This window comes from Anolis carolinensis, chromosome 3 (assembly GCF_035594765.1).
Source record: "Anolis carolinensis isolate JA03-04 chromosome 3, rAnoCar3.1.pri, whole genome shotgun sequence".
In the NCBI taxonomy this organism is placed as follows: domain Eukaryota; kingdom Metazoa; phylum Chordata; class Lepidosauria; order Squamata; family Dactyloidae; genus Anolis; species Anolis carolinensis.
Window position 1 is genome coordinate 235,383,143 of NC_085843.1, and position 15,568 is coordinate 235,398,710.

The following is a 15,568-nucleotide window of genomic DNA, read 5'->3' on the forward strand; positions in this document are numbered from 1 at the left end:
TCTTGCATATCAGATATTTACATTGCGATTCATAACAGTTATGAAGTAGCAACAAAAATAATTTTATGGTTGGAGGTCACCACAACATGAGGAATTGTATTAAGGGGTTGCGGCATTAGGAAGGTTAAGAACCACTGCCCTAAGGTGTATTTGGTATTGGAATCTATAACTATTTCACATCAAAATATTGTATTTGGCATGAATCAGTTACGTTATGAAGTTGCCTTCCAGACAACAGCAATTCATAGTGGATCACCTATCCCTCAGTTAATATCATACTTGCTACTGTTTAATGTCATTTGTCACGACCCAGGCTGCAGAGCACCAATAACCATACACAGAGGCCAGAATCTATCTAATATCTTTATTATGGAAATATATAAAGTTAATAAAAGCAAGTGTATGAAATAGTCCAGAAGTAGACCTTTCAGGAAAGGTCAAAATTAGTCCAAGAAAACAATGTCCAATATGAAATATTAAGGTCCAAAGTTGTAATCCAATAACCGAAACACTCACTTTGCCAGGCAAAGTGAGGGGAGATGACAAGGTCCTTTAGTCCATGAACTTGAGCAAGGCTAGGAAATAACTTGAAACAAGGCTTGATACAAGGCAACAAGGAACGAGGAGCGAGAACAAGATCCGTGGAATTACTTGGCAAAAATCCGGAAAACAAGGCAAGGCTGAGTCCTGGAAAACAAGACAAGGTCCGTGGAGGTAAACAAGGCTGGAAACGGGAGCGAAGGCTTGGAATCAGGAACAAGGCTTGAAACAGGAACGAGGCTTGGAAACGGAGCGCGCTGTCCACACACAACTTACTCCAGTAGCTGACGAATTGACTCCGCAAGATCCCTTTGTGGGTAAAACACCTAAATAGGGTCTAGTTTTCCCACCAAAGAACAGTTCACTGGGGAACCAGAAACGAAAGCTAATCTCTGAGTCCAGATGCATGACTCCTTAAAGTTTCTCATGGAAAACAGGCTTAATCAGCTAAATTCTTAGCAGCTATCCTAGCACTCCTGCGAGAGGCCGCTTGAACTCCTCTCTGTTGTTTACAAAACTCGTGGCGAGAAAACACAGGAGATTTAGGCTCAGGGCTTGTTTGACAGATTTCTGGAAGACAAATCTCTTGCAGGTGCAAAGTTCCCAAATCTGGCTGGGAAGGTTCCAATTCTGACTGAGATGGTGAAAAACCCAAGTTCTCCTCTTTATCTGGGACTACAGTGCCATGAATGGGACTACATGGCCCATGACTCATCACACTATCCCCCTCCTCAAGCCCCCTCTCAAACTGGGACTCTCTCCCCGAGGCGCGAGGCCGCGGCTTGGCGGGATAGGTCTGATGGAAGCGACGGGTTAGATCAGGAGCATGGACTGTGGAAGCGTCTTCCCAAGAGCGTTCCTCGGGGCCAAAACCCACCCAGTCAATGAGATATTGTAGGCGGCGGCGGTGAAAGCGAGAATCCAAAATGTCCTCAACCTCGAACTCCTCCTCCCCATTCATCAAAACAGGAGGGGGGGCCGGTCGGTCTGTATCAGGGCGCACACCATCCGCCGGAAGGAGCAGGGAGCGGTGGAACACTGGATGTATGCGCATTGAACGCGGAAGTTGGAGTTTGAAAGTCACGGGGTTAAGTTGCGCCACCACTGGATAGGGGCCAATGAAACGGGCATCTAACTTCCGGCAAGGGCGATGGGAGGGCAAAAAGCGAGTGGACAGAAGAACCCGGTCTCCTACCTTGATTTCGGGGCCTGGCTGGCGATGTTTGTCCGCGTGGCGTTTATAGTCCTCCTTGGCTTGGTCTAATTGCTGGAGCAAGAGTTGTTGCACCGCTGTGAGTTCCTGCAGCCAGTCCTCTGCTGCGGGAACTTCTGAGATTTCAATGACAGGAGGAAAGAAACGTGGATGGAAGCCGTAGTTTGCAAAGAACGGGGTTTCTTTAGTAGAAGCCTGGACCCCATTGTTGTAGGCAAACTCTGACAACGATAACAGGGAAGCCCAATTGTCCTGTTGGTAGTTCACATAACAGCGAAGGTATTGTTCTAAAGTGGCATTGGTGCGCTCAGTTTGCCCATCTGTTTGGGGATGATGAGCCGAAGATAAACGAGAGTCTATGCCCAATAGTTTTTGTAGTGCTTTCCAGAAACGAGAGGTGAATTGGGACCCACGGTCTGTGACCAAACTCTTGGGCAATCCATGCAATCTGAAAACATGTTGGAGGAATAGATCTGCAGTCTCTTTGGCCGTGGGAAGGCCTTCACAGGGAATGAAATGGGCTAACTTGGTGAAAAGGTCCACCACCACTAGGATTGTGGTGAATCCACAGGAAGGTGGTAGATCAGTGATAAAATCCGCAGAGATTATTTCCCATGGGCGAGATGGGGTAGGAAGGGGATGCAGAAGCCCTGAGGGCTTCTCCCTTCTTGTCTTGGAGCGCTGGCATACTGGGCAGGTGTTGACATATTTTTCCACATCCTTGCGGATCTTGGGCCACCAGAAATCTCTTAGGATCAAATGCATAGTTTTGAATAGTCCGAAATGCCCTGCTGGCTTGCAGTCATGACACAGACGAAGTGCCTTTTCTCTGCCCGGTCCTGGGGGGATGTAAACATGATTTCTATAGCAAAGTAGCCCATCCTTAAGCGAAAAGGGAAAATGTAGTCCTTGGCGAAATTGGTCCTGTGCCCAGGCATCTACTTGCTGGCTGGCCCTGATTTCCTGAGCACAAAGGGGCCCTGGAGTAGAGGGAGTTGATTCAATGGGAGTGGATTTGGTGTTTCCCACTGTGAGCGTGGCAAAGTTCTCGGGTTGTAGCAGCTGAGATTCAAAGGTCTCCTTGCGCCCTGCAACGTATTCCGGTTTCCGTGACAGAGCATCTGCTTGCTTGGTCTGGGCTGGGGTTACATAATGAATTTGGAAGTTAAAACGTTCAAAGAATAAAGCCCAGCGTTGTTGCCTCTGATTTAGCTTGCGGGCAGTTCTTAGATGCTCTAGATTCCGATGATCAGTATGGACTTCAATGGGAAATTTGGCCCCCTCTAACCAATGTCTCCAAGTTTCAAAGGCTGCCTTTATGGCCAATAGTTCCTTTTCCGAAATGGTGTAGTTTCTCTCTGGTGCGGTCAATTGACGGGAATAAAAGGCACAAGGATGAAGATGATCTCCCACCGGTTGTAGGAGTACAGCCCCAATTGCCACATCGGAGGCGTCCGCCTGCACGACAAAAAGGGTTTCAGGATCTGGATGCTGAAGGATTGGCTGGGACGTGAATAATTTCTTTAGTTGCTGGAACCCTTTCTCTGCTTGATCTGTCCAGCGGAAGGGCTGTTTCCCACGGATGCAGCTGGTGATTGGGTCAGACCAGCGGGCAAAGTCTGGAATGAACTTGCGATAGTAGTTCGCGAACCCCAAGAATCGTTGCACCTCTTTCTTGTTGGTGGGCGCCCGCCATTCCAATACTGCCGAAACCTTTGCCGGGTCCATGGAGAGCCCTAGTGGCGAGACGCGGTACCCCAGGAAATCTACCTCTTGTAGATCAAAAGCACATTTTTCCAGCTTGGCATAAAGTCCATGATCCCGCAATCGTTGTAACACCATTCTGACGTGGTTCTCATGTTCTGATTGTGATCTAGAAAACACCAAAAAATCGTCCAGGTAGATGATCAAGAACCGATCTAGATAATCCTGAAAGATGTCATTGACAAAATGTTGGAACGTTGCGGGAGCTCCACATAATCCATAATTCATAACTCGGGACTCGAATAATCCGAATTTAGTCTGGAAGGCGGTCTTCCACTCGTCCCCTTCTCTGATGCGGACTAGATTATACGCCCCCCGAAGATCCAGCTTGGTGTAGACCTTGGCTCCTCGAAGTCGGTCTAGTAGGTCCGAGATTAAGGGCAGGGGATAGCTGTTCCGCTTAGTGATATTGTTCAATGCTCTATAGTCCACCACCAAGCGTAATTCCCCTGATTTCTTTTTCACAAACATCACTGGGGAAGCGGCCGGGGATTGAGAGGGTCTGATGAATCCCTTGCGAAGGTTTGACTCTATAAACTCCCTGAGAGCTTCTTGCTCCGGTTCAGTCAGGGAGTAGAGATGTCCTCGCGGGATCGGGGCCCCCTCCACCAAGTCAATGGCACAGTCATAAGGTCTATGTGGGGGTAATCTCTCGGCCTCTTTTTCATTGAATACATCCCAATATTCTGAGTACTTCTTGGGCAAGGTGATAATGGGTTCAGTGTCTGTGGCATGGCAGACCTTGGCTACAAGGCAATGGTTTTGGCAATATTTTGAAGCAAACTGCAGTTCTCTGTTGGACCAGGAGATGCTTGGGTCGTGAAGTGTCAGCCATGGAATTCCCAAAATCACAGGGAAATGGGGGACCTCGGTAACAAAGAAGGAAATCTCTTCCATATGTTCCCTTATCCACATTCTGGTGGGTTCCGACCACTGGCTTACGGGACCCGTCTTGAGGGGGCGGCCATCGATGGCTTGCACCACACGGGCATTCTTGAAGTCATGGTATTGTAATCCCAGAGAGTCGGCATACTCTCTATCAATGAAATTGTTTGTGGCTCCTGAGTCTATCATGGCATGGACCATGACTGGCCCCTTTTTTGCTGACCACAAGGTGACCACTAGAAGAAATAGGACCCTGGTTGGCGGCTCTTGAGTGGGTTTTTTGACCGGGTTGGCGAGCCTCTCTACTCCCGGTCGCTGGCTTCCCCCGCCGGCTGTGCGCCAGCCGCCTCAGACGTCTTCGTCTCCGTGGAGGACGCCGCCGCCAGACGGGCGGCGGGCTTCCCTTTGGCTGGGCACTCTCTGGCGAAGTGGCCCCCGTTTCCGCAGTACCAACAGAGATTTAGGCGTTGGCGGCGGGCCTTCTCGGCGGCATCTAACCTGGGACGCACATTGCCCAATTGCATCGGTACCTCCTCGCTCCCCCTGGGGTATGGGGCTGGTGGTGGGGGTCTCCATACTGGACGCGGCTGGACGCTGGTGGGAGCGGGAGGTTTCACCCCAGCTCTACCGCTCTGGCCTCGGACCCATTGTTTTCTGTTGGCAAGCATGACTTCAGCTCGTAAACATTGATCAATGAGTGCTTCAAGAGAGTGGGGGGGATCCACCTTGGAAATTTCCTCCAACATCTCGATGTTGAGACCCTCCCGAAATTGTCCTCTGAGGGCTATATCATTCCATCCGGTGCTGTGGGCCAGCACTCGGAACTCGGCTATGTACTGGGACAAGGGTCTGTCCCCCTGAGAGAGGCGCCGGAGTTTATGGCCGGCTGCCTCCAAATTGTCTTCGATCCCCCAAGTCGCCTTAATGTGATCCAAGAAGTGTTGCGCTGATCTTAGGTGTGGGGAAACTTGGTCGAACAGTGCCGTCGCCCAGTTGGCCGCTGGCCCGTCTAAAAGGCTGTAGATCCACGCCACTTTGATGTCTTCTTGGGGAAACTCGGCATTGCGGGCCTCTAGATAAGCCTGGCATTGGCGACGGAAAACATGAACCTTAGAAGCTTCTCCAGAAAACTTGGTTGGCAATGCCAGGGCCGGGAGACGGATTCCGCGTTCCTTCAATCCCTTTATTTCTCCCTCCTGCGCATTGAGCTTATCACGGATGCGGTCCACTTCCTCCTTGTCGATGGTGTAGCTGAGTGGCTGGCCTCCCGGTCCGGCTCCGGTAGACATTCTGGCCTAGGTTAATTGGTGCTTAGGGTGGCGGAGTCAAACTGTCACGACCCAGGCTGCAGAGCACCAATAACCATACACAGAGGCCAGAATCTATCTAATATCTTTATTATGGAAATATATAAAGTTAATAAAAGCAAGTGTATGAAATAGTCCAGAAGTAGACCTTTCAGGAAAGGTCAAAATTAGTCCAAGAAAACAATGTCCAATATGAAATATTAAGGTCCAAAGTTGTAATCCAATAACCGAAACACTCACTTTGCCAGGCAAAGTGAGGGGAGATGACAAGGTCCTTTAGTCCATGAACTTGAGCAAGGCTAGGAAATAACTTGAAACAAGGCTTGATACAAGGCAACAAGGAACGAGGAGCGAGAACAAGATCCGTGGAATTACTTGGCAAAAATCCGGAAAACAAGGCAAGGCTGAGTCCTGGAAAACAAGACAAGGTCCGTGGAGGTAAACAAGGCTGGAAACGGGAGCGAAGGCTTGGAATCAGGAACAAGGCTTGAAACAGGAACGAGGCTTGGAAACGGAGCGCGCTGTCCACACACAACTTACTCCAGTAGCTGACGAATTGACTCCGCAAGATCCCTTTGTGGGTAAAACACCTAAATAGGGTCTAGTTTTCCCACCAAAGAACAGTTCACTGGGGAACCAGAAACGAAAGCTAATCTCTGAGTCCAGATGCATGACTCCTTAAAGTTTCTCATGGAAAACAGGCTTAATCAGCTAAATTCTTAGCAGCTATCCTAGCACTCCTGCGAGAGGCCGCTTGAACTCCTCTCTGTTGTTTACAAAACTCGTGGCGAGAAAACACAGGAGATTTAGGCTCAGGGCTTGTTTGACAGACTTCTGGAAGACAAATCTCTTGCAGGTGCAAGGTTCCCAAATCTGGCTGGGAAGGTTCCAATTCTGACTGAGACGGTGAAAAACCCAAGTTCTCCTCTTCATCTGGGACTTCAGTGCCATGAATGGGACTACATGGCCCATGACTCATCACATCATTTTACTTTCATCTAAAACAGTGATTCCCAAAGTGGGCGCTACTGCACCCTGGTTGGCGCTGCAGCGATCCAGGGGGGCGGTGATGGTACCTATTAGGACACAGGGGCTGGACCAGGGGGAGGGCCGGGGCCTCTTCCCAAGTGCCGGAGACAGGGCTGAGCACCTGAGGCGCCTGTTAGGACACAGGGGGCGGAGCTAGAGGAGTGGGCGTAGCTTCTTCCCAAGAGCGTCAGACAGGGCTGAGCCTTTGTATACCTGAGGCGCTTGTTAGAACACGGGGGCGGAGTATAGAGGTTCAGCCCCGTCAGGCACTTGGGAAGAGGCCCCGCCCCCTCCTCTATCCCCGCCCCCTGTGTCCTGGCAGGTGCTGCAGGACAGGGATAGAAGCTCAGCCCTGCCTCAGAGCTTGTAACTCCACCCATCCGTCTTGGCCGCCCATTTGTGGCCCCGCCCACCTCCCCCTCCCAGCCCTGCATCTTGGACTAGGGGAGAGGCTCAGCCCCGCCCTCTTGAGCAGGAGCCATGCCCACCCCTCTAAGCCACACACCCCTTTCCAGGGGGCGCTGAGTAATATTTTTTCTGGAAAGGGGGCGGTAGGCCAAATAAGTTTGGGAACCACTGATCTAAAACTTTACAATGGCTGTAACCAACTCCTCCCAGCATGAAAATGCAGATATACCAAATAGAAAGAATAGTGCTTCACAATATATGGCTCTACATTCTCAACACATTTTGACACACACAGGGGTGAACCACATCTTCCTTTAAATATTTCTAAATTACAAAGGCATTAGAAGAAACTGAGAGTATAATTGAACTAGATTAAGATGAGGATGAATTACATCAATTTGAGCAAAGGTTCCCTCCACTGATTTATATCCCATTGATCTCAGCAGGTCTATTGAAATCTAGCTCCAACACTGTTCTTTAGAGAGAGAAACTTTAACTTTAATATTACTTGCACAATCTAACAAACTGGAAGGAAAGGCACCTGTTTTCAATTTGGAAACATAATAGAAACAGATGATAATGAAGATACTAGATCTTATGTTACTGTGTGCATTTCACCAACAGATTCGTTCACCAAATAAATTTGTGGCATTCAAAAACAACTCATACCAGGAAGCGCCAGAAGAGTATCAAATGCTCTGCAGTTGGAGACTCCAATGCTATCTTCCGCACAACTGTGCCACAGGTTTTCATATATGCTTGAGGATGTGATCACACTTCCATATACAGTGGAGACCCTCCAATAACTGTTTGATAAAGCTGCTCCAACAAGCACCCATCCAGCCAAGGTGAATACAAAACCAACCAGTTCCAAAATAACAGACATAGCTGGAAATATTGATATCTATTTTACATTAATAAGAATAATTTTAAAATTCCACTGAAAGGGGATTACTTGCTGTTTTAGTTCCACTACCTTCGCTCTTTGCTCATTCAAGCAGATGATAAGCAAAGTGACTTTTAATAGTAACTGTGGGAGGGGTTTAAAGACAAAATGCAAATTGCCCTCAATTTACAAAACAGCAAATAATGTTTGTCGGATTTTCTGATAAGAATTATAGAGTGGCATTCACACATTCTCATCCTTCATTTGCACTCTGCTGTCCTGCACAAAGGCTACAGAAAGTATATTATATTATTTATTTATTTCATACATTTGTATCCCGTCCTTCTCACACCCTGGGGGAGGGGGGCGCTCAGGGCGGCTTCACAATTTGCTGTTGTGAAATAAAAAAAATAATACAATTAAAAACAGATAATTAAAACATCAATTACAAAAACATCATTTAAAAATTGCTCAGGTCTAAATCATAGTCCGGGGACCGTTCATTATCAGTCACATAAATCATTCTTATTATTATTGCTGCGTTTGCTACTCGAATGCCTGGTCCCACAGCCATGTTTTAGGTTTTTTCTGAAAAGATAAAAGGGAGGGGGCCAACCTGATTTCATTAGGGAGGGAGTTCCACAGATGAGGGGCCACTACTGAGAAGGCCCTGTCTCTCGTCCCCACCAATCGCACTTGCGAAGGTGGTGGGAGAGAGAGCAGGGCCTTTCACGATGATCTTAACCTCCGAGGTGGATCACAGAGGGAGATACGTTCAGACATGTAAGCTGGGCCGGAACCATTTAGGGCTTTATAGGCTACAGCCAGCACATTGAATTGTGCTCAGTAGCAGACTGGCAGCCATTTGAGCTGACATGACAGGGGGGTGGTGTGCTCCCTGTATGCTGCTCTGGTAAGCAATCTGGCTGCTGCCCATTGAACCAATTGAAGCTTCCAAACAGTCTTCAAAGGCAACCACACATAGAGCGTGTTGCAGTAGTCTATACAAAATGTAACAAGAGCGTGGACCACAATGGCCAAGTCAGGCTTCCCAAGGTATAGCCGCAACTGACACACAAGTTTTAATTGTGCAAAAGCGTAGTCACCGCTGAGACCTGGGATTCCAGGCTCAGCAATGAATTTAGGATCACTCCCAAGCTGCAAACCTGTGCCTTCAGGGGGAGGTTAACCCCATCTAGCACAGGCTGTAACCCTATCCCCTGTTTGGCCTTACGACTGTCTTGTCTGGATTCAATTTCAATTTGTTCGCCCTCATCCAATCCGACACAACTGCCAAGCACTGGTTCAGGACCTGCACAGGCTTCTTAGTGACAAGTGGAAAACAGTGACAGAGTTGAATAGCATCTGCATACAGATGACACTGTACTCCGAAACTCAAGATGATCTCTCCCAATGGCTTCATGTAAATGTTAAACAACATGGGGGACAGTACCAAGCCCTGCAGGACCCCACAAGACAATTGTTGCAGGGCAGAGCAGGTGTCCCCCAGCAACACCTTCTGGGACCGACCCTCTAGGAAGGACTGGGGCCACTGCAGAACAGTACCTCCAAATCCCATTCCTGAGAGGAATCCTAGAAGGATACTGTGGTCAACGATATCGAAGGCTTCTGAGAGGTCCAGCAGAACCAAGAGGGACACACTCCCCCTGTCCAGTTCCTGGCATAGATCATTTACTAAAGCGACCAAGGCTGTTTTAGTTCCATGTCCCAGCCTGAAGCCAGACTGTGTCGGATCTAGAAATGCAGTGTTTATCAAGAATCCCTGGAGTTGTAAGGCAACCACACGTTCCATGATTTTGCCCAAGAAGGGAAATTGGAAACTGGCCGATAGTTGACTAATTGAGTGGGATCCAGTGATGGTTTCTTCACTGTGTTATAACAGCTTCTTTATTTATAGCAGTCATCTTAATGCTTGGATGCCAAGGGTAAAAAGAAATGGCAAAATGTTGGAAGAGGATGAAGCTGTGTTTTGCAGCCTGCCACTGACCACCAAACTGTCCTGCCACTATCAGATTAGCGCAGAGTGCTATCTTATTGCCATGGTTGAAATAAAACAAAACTACTAGTCAAATTAGCTTTTTATGTGGAAAAGAAAGGACAAGTGGCACCTTCCCTTTGTGCAGCAAATTGTCTTGAGGTAGTTCTGGCCCAATAAACATTTTTACAAAAGTATGTTTACCAATCAGAATTAATCTAACATTCTGAAAGGTTCTAGGTCTTCTCCTTCCAGCGAACAATTTTTGGCAGGTGTAGTTCAGTGCTAAAGGACAAACTTTATCAAAGTGATGCTGGGGGATGTTAAAATTTACTTCCAATTCTAAATATAAATATTCATTGTAGAAGGGTCTTTATGCAACAAAATCATTTTAATAATCATTAAAATGGAAGCAATGGAGGAAATAGAATAATACCACTATATTTTGCCTAAGTTCCATTTAACATGAAACAACTGTGAAGTAGTTTTGAACTAGCCAAAAAACTTGGTATCCCCATGTGCACAATGAAGACTGTTTTGACTACCATCCTTAAACTAATTCTGCAAAATGCAGAACTAACTACTAATACAACAAGCATTCAACTAGCTTGTGAATGCAATTAAATACAGGCCTTTCTCCTTCCTTTTCTCACTTTCAGTGTGCAATTACACTTCTACAGAACTAGGTAATGATATAATCCATCAACCTATACAGTCATATACAAGCACCTATTGAAGAAAAAATAGGCACTCTACCTTTGCAAACTTCTGCTCACCTTTCAAGCTAGACATTTACTAGAAATTTGCCATATCACAGTTAATGGGAATTGCATTGCAAATTTGTTGGAAAATAGGTATTTCAGAGAGAAAAATTTGGAGATGGAAAAGACCCCTTGAGTTAACTCGTTCAAACCTTATCAATGTACCATGAATATTAAAGTATTTTCGACTCTTTATATTCTAGACATTCTTGAAAGGCTACTCAACTTTCCTGGAAATATCTTTGCCTTGTTGAACTGCTCTTAGAGTTAATAACAAACTTTTCCTTGTATTTAACCCAGGGCCCTTCCACACAGCCTTATACCCTAGAATATCAAGGCAGAAAATCCTACATTATTGAGAGTGGACTCAAATAACCCAGTTCAAAGCAGATATTGTGGGATTTTCTTCCTTGATATTCTGTAATATAGGCTGTGTGGAAGGGCCCCTACTAAAATCTCCCAGGACTGTAGTTAAAGGTGGCAAAAAGAGAGCACTGGCCCTCATAACAATTAACCCTCCTCTATGACAACAACAACAACAACAACAATTTATTGATTAGCCAGTTGGCCTTATCAAGCACAGACAATACAAACATGAAATACAACATACATCTGGTACACTTAAAATAAAAAAAATATATACAGGTATTTGCCAGCTTGGTGCCAATGTAGCACCTCCTCTATGAAATTTCATTCAGTCCCCAAATTCCTTGCATATCCCATTGGTTTGGAAGCCTATACTACATTTCTAATTGCTCAGCAAGAGTTCTTTCAATGCTAAACATTGACACATGTTACTGTTATAGCATAAGCATGACTGATGGTAAATGATGCTGCAGATGGTACATACCATGGAAGCATTTTCGACCTTTAGCTAATTCCCTCATTGTCAATGGTAGAACTGGCCCCCAAACAAATTCTACCAAGACTTATCCCTCAGCTGGCAATCAAACCCAGTTTCTGTCGATGGACATATGGGAAGCCCTTGGGCTGAGATGATCTCCCACCTGAGGGATGGGCTTTCAAGGGTTAAACAGTGCAGAAGAAAATAAAGAAAATCAAAGTGTGCAAATGTGATCCATTTCCCCCTTCAATGACTATTAGAATTGTACAAACAGGTTAGTAACAGAGAAACATTCACTCTCCCAGTTTATTGACAGCTTTTGTATCAGATTGCTAACAAATGTCAGAATTGTAAGACTGATAGTATAATAATTACTTTTTATTATAAGAATATCTATATAAATAAAAATGTAAATGTCTGTTTGTTCATGACATCATATCTTCCAAACCACTTCACCGTTTGCTATGAAATTTTGACACAATGCAGCATTCGAACTGGGGAGTGTTTTTATTTATTCACATACCCACTATTATACAACTGTCACACCTGAGACAGATAAAAACATGCTTTGCTTCAAAAACAGCGCCATCTGCTGAATGTCCAAGCAACACATGCTATACTACGTGCGACTGTTAAGGTTCTAAAATAGAAATCTCCCATGCTCTGTGCCTGATTCTCCTTAAAGCCACCCATGTTCGGCGCTTGGCTCTCCTCCTCACGGTCTCCATCCCTGGTTCCCTCCTCCCTGGCCCAGCCTCCGGGTCCAAGATACCTATCTTGCCAGTCTCCCTTCTTGCAAGAAAAGAGGGCCCCCAGCACCAGCGCCATCTTGCCAGAGCCAGAGCCGCCATTAGGGTTCTGTGACCTGGTCACCCCCCACCAAGTCTGCCACTCTCCTGAACAGAACCGGGAGAAGAAGAGAAGGAAAAGGGTGACAGGACAGGTAGGGAAATCCAGGCCTAGGAGAGGGGCAGGGCACGGGCTCATGTTCCAGAAGCATTTTCTCCTGACATTTCACCCACATCTTTGGCAGCCATCCTCGGAGGTTGTGGGGTCTGTTGGAAACTAGGCAAGTGGGGTTTATATATCTGTGGCATGGCCAGGGTATCAAACAGACAAGAGTTCTTTCACTCACCCTGCATCTTCCACAGATATATAAACCTCATTTGCCTAGCTTCCAACAGACCCCACAACCTCCAAGGATGGCTGCCAAAGATGTGGGCAAAATGTCAGGAGAGAATGTTTCTGGAACATGGCCATACAGCCCAGAAAAATCACAGCATCCCAGTGATTTCAGCCATGAAAGCCTTCGACAACACATTTTTAACCATTGTTTGATGGCTGTGTGTCAGGGCTGTGTTAGTTGTGGATTATAGTTTTGGCTGATGTATTCTTATGCAGCTATATTCTAATCTGAGGGCAAAAAATAAGCTTGACAGAACATGATTAATGTGTTTACCGAACAAAGCACGAGGATCAGAGCATGATGAGACAAAGTCTCACAGATTAAGACATCATTAGAAACTAGTTAGAAATAATGACCTATTCAATTTGTTAGTTTGTGCTGGGATCATTTTCTTGATTTATGACAAGAGATAAGGTGACAAGTCTGTAATTATACAGTTGCTCTGTTTCAAGGAAAATCGTGCAAATGAATGTGGACAATAAAACTATGCTTTAGATAGCTGCCTTATATAAATGCTCAGCTGTTACTACCACACCCAGAAAAGGCAAGCTATTTTTTCACATGCTACAAGTTTATCAGTTTCTAATATAATTATGTAGCAATTAAAATACCCTATAGTATAATAGGGCTGAAGTGGCAGAAGGGTAGCTTGAAAGATTGCACAATGGGACACTGTTGAGGAATGACTTCTTGCGACCTACAATTCATGCATTTTGTTGACTTTAGATGCTTCCAGGCAGAGAGCTCTGACTGCAAACACTAAGGCTAGAATCCAATGGAATTACTCTGTTCATAGGAGTGTTCAAAGGAGCTTCCGGTGGCGCAGCCGGTTAACCGTTGAACTTTCTGACCAAAAGGTTGGTGGTTCAAATCCGGGGAGCGGGGTGAGCGCCCGCAGTTAGCCCCAGCTTCTGCCAACCTAACTGTTCGAAAGCATACAAATGTGAGTACATCAATAGGTACCGCTCCAGTGGGAAAGTAACAGCGCTCCATGCAGTCATGCTAGCGACATGACCTTGGAGGTGTCTATAGAAAATGCCGGCTCTTCGGCTCAGAAGTGGAGTTGAGCACCAACCCCCAGAACCAGACACAACTAGACTTTATGTTACTTTTACTAGGACTTTTGTAAGAAACAATCCCCTTTTCCTTCTGCTCCCCCTGTGTAATCCAAAAAACTGCACTGCAGGGCTGTGGAAATCTCTACCGCAGACTTTTCAAAATTGCAGTGCAGTTGGGGAAGGTGTTAATGTCCAGATTCCATCACATAAAAAAGAAAATGCCATTGGATATGGAAGCATTCCCTTGCCACATTACTTGGCCCCAAAAGGCACTATGCAGCTGTTCCATCATCTTTTTTCCCTGAAGAGTCTTTTGGGAACAAAAGATGGAAGAAGCACTAGGGAAATCCTTGAGGACTATAAAGTGAAGATGTCATAATTGTCTGGATGGGTTTATTGTAAAGTTCTATGAATGAAAGACTAGTTGGGAAGCCCCTTTACTAACCAATTTTCAAAGCTGTGTTGTTCTTAGAAGTACATGAGGTCCTCAGTGTCAACAAGTTTGCCAAGGAACGTCCAAAAGAAGACCATAATGCAACATTGTGGGAACTAAAGGCACAACTTACTTTCTAAACTTAGCAGGGAGGAAAATGTCTTGCACTGAACGGATCCAAAAGATGTAGCTACACAACTCCTCCAGAGACCTTCACTAATCCAACTTGAAGTAATTATATTTTTTGCTGAGGTAGAATATTTCCAATAATTGGAAACAGTGGCAGCATGTAAAAGCATGAGGCCCAGAAAAGTCAGAACAAATGCAATGATCTGGAAAGCTGTTGATGCCATCCTTCAGCACAGGTATCACAATAAAAGCTGATGTTCTAAAAAAAGAAATAAGAAAACTTGTTATTTCAGTAATGATTTAATATTTATGCTAAGGAAAAGATATATATTTTAGTATACAGTAGAGTCTCACTTATCCAACACTCGCTTATCCAATGTTCTGGATTATCCAATGCATTTTTGTAGTCAATGTTTTCAATATATCGTGATATTTTGGTGCTAAATTCATAAATACAGTAATTACTACATAGCATTACTGCGTATTGAACTACTTTTTCTGCCAAATTTGTTGTCTAACATTACGTTTTGGTGCTTCATTTGTAAAATCATAACCTAATTTGATGTTTAATAGGCTTTTCCTTAATGCCTTCTAATTATCCAACATATTCGCTTATCCAACATTCTGCCGGCCCGTTTATGTTGGATAAGTGAGACTCTACTGTACCTTGATGTAAAGTTATACAGTTATTTCTATGCTGTCTTAAAATGTATTGATACACAATGTGAATTCATTTTAGTTCATTGGTATTCAATCAAAACTTGAGTTTCAGATTTATTTTAAACCTAGATAACCCAAATAATTGAAATTATTTAATGGAATTTGTTAAAACATGGTATATATGTAGCTTTGAGTGTCCAAGACACATTATTAAAAGATATACATTACTTACTTTTGTCAATCAGCTTTCTGTGTCTTTCCCACTTTCTCGATAGTGCTTCCAGTCCAGCGTGTCAACCGATTGTGAGGGCTAGTTTTGAGAGTAAAGATTTTGTAACCATTTAGAACCTTCCCCCCGCCCCTTTTTTCCCTCAAAACCAAGGCTGCCCAGTCAGTTCATTGACCTTATTGATCAAACGAACTAACTAGAGCTCCACTCTTGAACCTGGAAGGAATCATAATTGAATTG

At 45.2% G+C, this 15,568-nt stretch overlaps 1 protein-coding gene across 1 annotated transcript in view; it reads right to left on the reverse strand.

Moving 5' to 3' along the window:
- LOC100563006 (claudin-15) overlaps window positions 1–15,439 on the reverse strand; it is a 28,462-nt gene extending 13,023 nt beyond the window's left edge. Inside the window, exons 1-2 of the mRNA XM_008106493.2 lie at window positions 15,332–15,439; window positions 14,444–14,698 (exon numbers count right to left, since the gene is read on the reverse strand). Coding sequence (XP_008104700.1) covers window positions 14,444–14,663 — 220 coding nt within the window. The 5' untranslated portion in view covers window positions 14,664–14,698; window positions 15,332–15,439. The remainder of the gene's footprint in view (window positions 1–14,443; window positions 14,699–15,331) is intronic.
- Between the last annotated feature and the right edge of the window lie 129 nt (window positions 15,440–15,568).